Source organism: Seriola dumerili, unplaced genomic scaffold (genome assembly GCF_002260705.1).
Source record: "Seriola dumerili isolate Sdu_G_001 unplaced genomic scaffold, Sdu_1.0 BDQW01000391.1, whole genome shotgun sequence".
Classification (NCBI taxonomy): domain Eukaryota; kingdom Metazoa; phylum Chordata; class Actinopteri; order Carangiformes; family Carangidae; genus Seriola; species Seriola dumerili.
Window position 1 is genome coordinate 193,396 of NW_019174646.1, and position 9,163 is coordinate 202,558.

The following is a 9,163-nucleotide window of genomic DNA, read 5'->3' on the forward strand; positions in this document are numbered from 1 at the left end:
GTAGTGGATATATCACGCCCACAATAGTGTGGAGGGAAAACCCATCACAGCTTGTTTTAGTCTGAATTTCTCTTTCACTCAGGAGTTGCTCTTTCCTTTTTCCTTCTCCGTACTTCTCCTTCAGTCTGGTGTAGTCTCCTTTACTGTTAGATAACAGTCCTTCCCGTGTCTCTTGCCCTTTGCCTTTCCCCTGTGTGCTGTAGTGTCGTGTCGAGCCGGAGAGATTCCCCCATGTGTGTTTGAGCCCCCGCCTGGATACACCATGCTAGGTGGCAAACAGAGAGACAGCATGAGGGAGGAGGAGGAGGATCTGCTGCAGTTCGCCATACAGCAGAGTCTGCTGGAGGCCGGCTCCGAATATGATCAGGTGGGCTGACTCTAGACTCCTGAGAGATCATCTTCTGTGTGCTAAGCCCCACCTACTTTAGTTACTATTATTATGTGCTGTGAAGCTGTCCGTTCTTGCATGATGATGATGATGATTCAATGATGATGTTGGCAGAAATAAGACTACCACTAAAGGTTTATAGTAATTTTTGGAACATTTGGCCTTTGACTTTAGACACAGGCAGCAGACTTCTTACTTCTCGTGGCATCATTTTCAGCCACAGCAAACAGCTGTTCTCAGAAAATACGCTCTGATAAACCCACTGTACATGACTTGCTCGGTTAGAGACTTGCTGGTGAACACAAAGCATTTAGCAGCTAAAAAGTCAGGTGTTTTCCTCAGGAGCTGGTTGAGATCAAAAACAGAGCTAAAAGAGGATGGCTATTACTCACATTTGGCAGATAGTCTGAATCACCACTCCAAATGAATGATAATTTTATATTACTACATTTACTTGTAAAATGATCACTCAGAAAGAAAGTTAGAAGCGACAGGATGACTCTTATTTTGTCACTCACACAGCGCATAGGCTCTGTCTTAGTAACAAACTGCTGCTCTGCCTCTCGCCAGCAGGGCAATACTGGCGACTCTAAGGAAAGTAGCCAAGGTTTGACCAAAAAAAAAAAACGCTAGATTTGTGTGAAAATGAACTGTTGTGGATCCGCTGTAAACACCCCCTGATGACGTAATAAAAAATGTTTGTGTGAAATGGTTTTGAAAGAGCAATAGCCAGTGGGAAAAGTCCAACACTCCAATTAATGGTGTATCTTCATCACAAACTCAACTCTGTCACTCACTCACTCAGTCGCCGACATTCATGGACTGTGGACAATCTAGCCAATAAGTGATTATATGTCCATGTTGTCTTCACAACTTTGTTTCTCGTGCCCCCAAGTGACCCCAAAAAGCAGTTATTGCAGGTTTAAATGTTGAGTATCGCTCCAAGTACGTCTCCATGTGGAGGAATTCAGTACTTGACGGGCCAGGCCCAGGTATGGTTGCTAAGGTATGACTGGACAAAGGCTGTTGGCAATAGTCAATTATCTCACCTTAGATTGTGTTGAATATTATAGCTCTTGCACTTGTACATGAATATATGCTCATATGTGACTCCTTGTAAAGTGTTAAATGAGTACAGATTGGAAAAGTTTTACTTGAGGTTTTCAGGATTCAAGATTCACAAAGTCATGTTGCCATATCACCCGAGGTGCACAATATTGTCCCTATACCCAGTAAAAATTACAGCAACAAATTTACCAATAAGTCAAGCAAGACCAGACAGACACAGTGAAGTAGGAAAAAAACGACCAGTTTCAAAATAAAAACAATCAATACTGAAGCAAAATCAATAAGTGGAATAAATTGCCTGTGATGTGTGGAGCCCAGACCCAACAATGCCTATTCAACACTGCCTGTGGATACGTGCTGTTTTGAAATCCCAGAGATCTTGGTCCTGATAGTCCTTGGTCTTGTTCCAACGGTACAGAAAGAGAAATATAAATAGGCCCAGTGAGACAGGTCAGAGAACATCCTCTGATTTTTCTTAGCTTGGATACAGGAGAAGAATGTAGAGGAGACAGAGGCAAGGTTGCAGCTCAGGATTTGTGTCATAGTTTGTACAGTCATGTCCAGCACACTGCTGTCCTGAACTGTAGTACTGCTGCTTCAAACAGAGATGAAAAAGGTGCCAACACCTTTATTTACAGCTCTAATTCTGCACCAGGACAGGTGTTAAAGGGTCATCCTCCTGACATTGAATGTTTTACAGCAGTAACTACTGTACAAGGTTACATTACAGCTAGAGCATGAGAGGAGCATTTTACCCCAACCCATACAACCCATACAAATACAACACAGGCCTACAACAATACTACTACACACACACCAAAAAAAAAGCAGGAGCAGTAACAACAACAGCAGCCAGGTCTATAGAAAAGGACTCAGTAATGCTACTGCACAATAATAGCTCACAATAATGCCATAACATTGCAATACACATGCCCAAAAGCCCATTGCTCATGGCACACAAGAACATATCCAAATACGAACATTTTTTCAACAAAGTTTATCAGCGTGATGTTAAAAGTATTTGACAGCTGAATAATAATTGCTCGGCGGCAGCTTAAACCACATAACTTACCTTGAGCTGCAGACAATGTGCTCCAGTAGTTAATCCAAATGTGGCCTTGGTGTTGGTGGAAAGTGTCTCATAAAGGCATGGATGTCCAATGAGTTCAAAATGTCAGGGTGGACATGCATCAGGGAGAGGAGAGTTTGTCTCTTCTGGGTCATCTGGGTATTGCATAGCCATGTTTTCACACCATGCAAGGTGGAAAAGGTCCGCTTAGATGAGGCCACAGAGATGAGCAGGCACAGACATCAAATAAACCGGTTACCCTCTGCTGCCTCTTCACGCAAGCAAAACACACATCCTGACCACACTCCGCCATGAAGCCATTTCCATTTGGCAAACCAAGTTAGTGCTAAATGCACGACTGAAGGTTTCCGTCCCAAAACGTCTAGCCGGAAAATTGAAGTTGGGTGGCTGGAGAGGCTCCTCAAATGCCGCCAAGTCAGTCCCAGCCTGACACCTGTTAGCAGCAGGGTCCTCAGAGGTGGCGGTGCAAACGCATATTCCTACGGGTGCCGGCGGCGGCAGTCTCTGTCTCCGAGGAAAACTTACAACCAAACGAAAATGCTCTCTTGCGAAGGCTGGACTTCATTTGTGTTCTCTTAAGCTGGTGGTTTGGCAAAAAAAAAACTGCAATACGCTTTTCCTCCATTGTGATTTAATCCTTTGACTAGCTATCAATTCTACAGCAACCGGATGTAAATTTAGGAACCTGACCATAGAGTTGACATGACCCGCCCTACCCTGCCTCTGATTGGCTAACGATCGTTGGCTTCGCTAGTTGGATTGGTTAGGTTAATGCATGAGGAGTGAGTAGTTAGGTACAGGTAAGAAGCCATGCTGGGTCAGAGTAGAATTGGTCATGTGAACACTTCATTGTGTTGTTTTGGTTTTTAGCCTCTCCCAATATTTAACATGACACCTTTTGACCTATAAGATCTTTGTCAGGCAGCATTGATCATTGAATTTTGGGAAACTCACTATACAATAGTTTTCTTAAATACTCAGTTTTCTTTCAAAGACAATAAGGAATGATCCATTATATTAGAAGGATTTTGTGATTTTAGTAATTTCGTTCATTAAAATGGTTGCCTTTCTGTTATTGCTTAGTTTGACGCTCATGACGATAAAACTTTGTAATAATAACTGAACTTCAAGTTTCTCAAACTAGATTATCACAGTGTGCTGAAATAAAACTTGGGGCCAGACAGAAGGTAGGAACAGGGCTGATTTAACCCACTTGGGGGCCCCATGGCAAAAATGTCTGCTTGTCCAAGAAACCAGCCAATAATTCTACACTGGAAAGATATTGAAGTTATTCAAATTAGAGTATGAGACCTGCTATAATACTTTAATGGAATACCAAACAAATTTGTAATTAATCAGATTATCACAAAGTTACTGTCACACAAACAACACCTGGGCATTTAGAGCCCTTGAGGGTCTGGGCTGGGGCCCTTGGGCAGTTGCCTTCTTTGCCCAGTTGTAAATCCGGCCCGGGTCAGGAAATAAAACTAAAAACATATTGTATACTGTTGAAAATAGTAGCCATATAAAATATGCTCACTTTGTTGTGAAATCATACAAAACCTTTAACATTACTATTTACTTTATGATAACAGTGTAGGAATTTTAACCTTGTTTTTTAAAATATCTCTCATCAATGTCAATAGCAGTATCAGTCATTGTGTGCTGAAGAGCCAGAGCCAGGCACAATCTAGTTTCCATTCAGTCAACCCCTAACTCACAATCAAGCCCGCTGGCTGTCTCTGAGCTGCGTGTGACGGAGAGGGGCTTTAGCACACATTAACAGGAAAAGGCCTGTAGGTAGAGGGGATGCTTTCATTTTACATGCCTCCCCATTTCTCTGTCTTTCTATGCTTCTGACTCTCCACTTCCTGTGCTCGCTCTCTGACTTCCTGTGCGGCCTCCTCTTTGTGTCTAGGTGACCATCTGGGAGGCACTGACCAACAGCAAGCCAGGAACACACCCCCTGTCCTGTGACCCGAGTCGCCTGGAGAGGTCAGACTTCAAATATCGTCTTCTTTGATGACATTCACTCGTCTTCTTCTGTTGTGTTTCATTTTCATCCGTCCACTGCTGTAAATTATACATCATTTCCCTCTCCTCCATCCAAAATCAAACCCCTCTGTGATCAGTAAATCAACGAGGGACTGCAGATAAACTTGGATGAAAGCACCAATTGTTAAAAATAAAGGGACTTTTATCTTCAAAAGAGCGAGAATCCTCAAAAAACATAAATCTCCATGACTGTCAGCAGAAAAGTGATATATCCTGCCATTCCTTCACCCATATTGTCTCTGACTTCCTCTCACTTTTGTTATGTATTGTTATTCTTCAGTGTCTTGCTCTCTTCCATTGTATTTTTTCCATCCTGCAGTTCTTTCCTTCCATTCCTGACTCACATCCTGTATTCCTGTCTTATCCTCCCCTCCTCTGTTCTCTTATCCATCCTGCTATTCTCCCCCCATCTCCTATCTACTGCTCACTACTGAGTGTGTGTGTGTTTGTAGAGAGAGAGAGAGTGGGAGGATGAGAGAGTTTCCTGCTTTCACAGTCGACAGTGCTGTTGTTGACTTTAGCCTGTTATCTTCAGACTGTGTTTTCTCCCGCTGTCGTCCCTATTTGTAGACGAGAGGATGGATATACAGACATTGCTACTGCAATGTTTACTTATGGCAAAGTTATAATGTTAGAGGAAACTGGATGTGGAAACATTGTTGTCGACCATGAAAAAACAAAAACTGAACTAAACTTAGCCCTAAATATGATATATAAAAAATAACAAAATTACACTTAAAAAGTTTGTGCAACTTGGCAAGAAAATCATTGACTTTTCTTTTAACTTAAGTTATTTTAACCTGTCCTCTTTGTGTCAAGGGATTTATGTAACTAATATTTAACTTCTCGGTCGTGAGGCTGTGAAAAATCTCTCCAACCGTCATGACGAGTGAGCTCAGCATCTCAGTGTTGTAAACTATTATTAAAGGGCAGTGGATCTAAATTTATTTTTTAATGCTTGAATTTTTTTCTTTTCAGATCAGGAACAACAAGTAGCACAAATACAACATAGCTTCAAACTAATAGTTTGTCATTCTTATTTCACGTTTTCCCATCATTAAACAGTTACTTGTCATGTTCAACCTTTCATTACATGAAAAGGTCATTTTTTTCCCCATGTTTTGTCAAAACTCTTTCCATTAATTCTTAAAAGACACGTCACTTTATCCACTGAATACATTTACAGAATAATATCAAGCCAGCTTTACACCAGTTTCTTATTGTTATGGTGTAATTAAAGAATAATAAAGGGAGAACAGCCACACATTATATTACAGCCCACATACCTTTTCATTATTGTGTAATGTAAAATACAGATATCAGTGATTAATAAAGGAGAAAATACAATATAAAACGTTTTCTACTTTATTTTATGATTTGAAATGAAAAAATATCTGATAATGTTCTCCTATACATTTTCTCCTTTGTCAAGCATATACGGCCAAGAAAAGCTTCTGCTATCGTCCAAGAGGAACAGACTATAATGTGATAAAATAATATAATAATATAACATATAGATGTAGGGATCAAACGTGGCTAATCTATAATGTTTAATAAAGAACCTAATAATTTTCATTTTAAATATTTTAATTACACATTAAGAATAAGATATGTGGGATGTTCTTCCCCATCTGATACTTCAATAACACAGTAAGAAAGGTATCCAGTAATTACAAAGAACGCTGCCTTGTTCCCCACAGTCTTGTTTTCTTCCACTGTACCTATACATTTATGTAACAGTAGGAGCAAGTAAGTGTGATATTGGTGCCTGAATCATACAACAAAATGACACTGTAAATTATAGACCGTATTATAAAGTGCTACCAGTATCTGTCTCTTTCTTATATAACCTCCTCAATGTTACCCTGAAGTCTTTTATGACTTTCTATGACGTACTAATTCTGCAACTACAAACGTAAATCAAACATAAAAGCTAAAGAGTCACAGGTTTCTCATTTCTAATAAACCAACAGCAACATCTGACGTATTAGAACATTGAACATTAAACAACGTAATCAATCATTAATAAATGGTTCTTACAACAAGCCATCAACTCTACAGTTGTAAATGAAGTAAATAAACATTCTTTGCTCCAGTGATAATAAATTACAAACCCTCTCTAAAGTACATTTTATAAATATAATCTAATGGAAATTTTATGGCCTGCGGGGTCAGGAATGTGTCCAGAAACGAACGTACTTTGAGTCATAAATCAGGTATTTCAACTTGTGTTCTTCTTTCCTTTACCTCCCTCACCGTTCCCCACCCTAGGACGCCCCAGCACAAGCCCCGCCCACCCTCCAGCCTCTGCTCCACCCCTTCTAAGAAGCAGCCTAACACCTGCAGCTATGACGAGCAGCTGCGCATCGCCATGGAGATCTCAGCCCGGGAGCAGGAGGAGGCGGAGCTGCGGCGGCGGCAAGAGGAGGAGGAGCTACAGCGCATCATCCAGCTGTCACTCATGGAGAAATGAGAGCTGAGTGGCCTAGCAGGGGGGCGGGCGGAGGTCTGAAGGGTGGGGTCTGGACCAAGGACACATGGGAGAAAAGGGCAGTATAGGCTACTTTAAAACTTAAAGCACACTGTGTAAGTGGCTGGAAAAAGTCATCTTAGTGGTTTCATACGATCAAATTGCCTCCTCCTTTCTCTCCCATCACCTGAGCCAGACCTCTCCCCCAAAGCCATATGGTGATGCAGCTGTCCAGGCCTCAGACAGCCGGAGAGGGACCCCCCAGGTTTCCTCTTTCTGGTGCCACAAGGTACTTTTCTTGACCAGTGCCAGTTTACAACCAACAATACATCCAATACAACAAGTTTAGAATGCCTCCTTGGATGAGTGATTTCTGTCTGTTTGCAGGTGTGTGTGTGTGTGTGTGTGTGTGTGTGTGTGTGTGTGTGTGTGTGTGTGTGTGTGTGTGTGTGTGTGTGTGTGTGTTTCAAAACCAGCTCTCGTGCAGGAGTCAACAGGGCACCTTCTGTCCTGTAAAGGTAGTGTGTTAGGCCAACTCTCCGCTCCAGCACTAACACACACACTCACTCTGTGAGTCCTTTTGCCACTGAGTTGTGTGGGCTTCAGTCTTAACTGTGATTGTGTGGAAGGAGCAGTGACAGGGCCGGCGGTGTGGTCAAAACTGTCTTCTTCATTAAAGGTTGGTCAAGTTGAGTTGAATGTCGATAAACCATCTGACTTCCTCAGTTTTTAATGAGAAACATTTAAAAAAAATATTAAAAAAATACAAAAAAACAGACTGGTATATTTCTTTTTTTGATTTGCACAAAATCCAGATGTACTGTACTTAGCTTGTGGGTGGATCACATATATGACTGTTAATGGATATAGATGATGAGTTTGAGCACAAAGTAAACTCAGGCCAGCTCTAGTTTTAGCCTGACGTTAGACTTGCAGCAGCACAGATTTGACGAGACTACCGGATGAACACTTGGTGTACTAACTATACTGTATGTGAATGCGAATGACTTTGTCGCAGGCTTGTGTGTAATCCAAACAATAAAGGGACAATGCTTGTGGTTTGTAAGTGGATTGTGGAGTAGAAATGTATCTGAAAGAGATTTTCTGTATATTTGCATCTTCTCACCTTTAATGAGCGGATGATTTCTGTGTTTCTATGTAGTCACGGTACAGTGTGTGTACAATATTTCAGCATGGTCTGCACCCGTATGAGGATCGTTTTGTCTGACTTGAGTCCAGCCTGGAGACCTGCAATATCAGAGGACGCGCTCTGACGGAAAAATTTTCCCCCGGAAGAGTCACTGTAGAGACGATCAGCAGCAAGGTTAGGTTTTATTGCACCTTAAGAGCAACTCACCACAACATGCTGGAAACAAAAAGCGCAAAATCATCCAACAAAAAAACAATGGATTGGCAAGATTGTTCAAGTTGTTCTAGGTCTCATAATTGCAAGTAACTTTTATTGCAGGGCTCAAGGCTAGCCAAACCATGAGAAACATGTTTTGTTGCAAGAGACGGGAGGAGAGGACCAGCTTGTTTTTTCTTCTGTTTCTTTTTATATTATTTCTTTGAAAGAAATGTAAAACTTTCACACTCCAATATCAGCACAAACTGAGGAGGACCACCTCTCTGCCTCCTCTGTAATTCATAGTCAAGCTTGCCTGGTTGATAAGAAAAATATTCATTTTTTTACTTTTTAAAAAATGTTGCAGAAAAGAGACGCAGCCGAATGTTTTCATGGTGTATGCTGGGAGATGAATTCAGATAATGATTCAAATAAAGAAACATCTTTTTGGAGCAGCAATGTACAAGTGGGTTATTTTTTTAATCCTTTTTCAAATTACTGACAGCTTTAACATGCTTTAAATCCCTTGACCCCCCCACACCCCCACCGAGCCCCCACCCACTGCCCCACCCTGAGTGCTAGCTGCAGCTTTCTACTCCAAGTTAGTTTTCTGGTCCTCTCCAGTGAAGGACAGTGACAAAAGCAATTAATTTCTCACAAGATATGGAAAGCTGCAGCGTCAGTCAGCAGCAGAGAGAGCTGGTCTGTTTTTAGCAGCTTCCACCTCCATCATCCTCCCTGTGACAT

The 9,163-nt window shown here is 41.4% G+C and overlaps 1 protein-coding gene across 1 annotated transcript in view; it reads left to right on the plus strand.

Moving 5' to 3' along the window:
* ankrd13b (ankyrin repeat domain 13B) overlaps positions 1 to 8,891 on the plus strand; it is a 41,448-nt gene extending 32,557 nt beyond the window's left edge. Inside the window, exons 13-15 of the mRNA XM_022761208.1 lie at positions 204 to 367; positions 4,465 to 4,541; positions 6,873 to 8,891. Coding sequence (XP_022616929.1) covers positions 204 to 367; positions 4,465 to 4,541; positions 6,873 to 7,074 — 443 coding nt within the window. The 3' untranslated portion in view covers positions 7,075 to 8,891. The remainder of the gene's footprint in view (positions 1 to 203; positions 368 to 4,464; positions 4,542 to 6,872) is intronic.
* Positions 8,892 to 9,163: the final 272 nt, after the last annotated feature.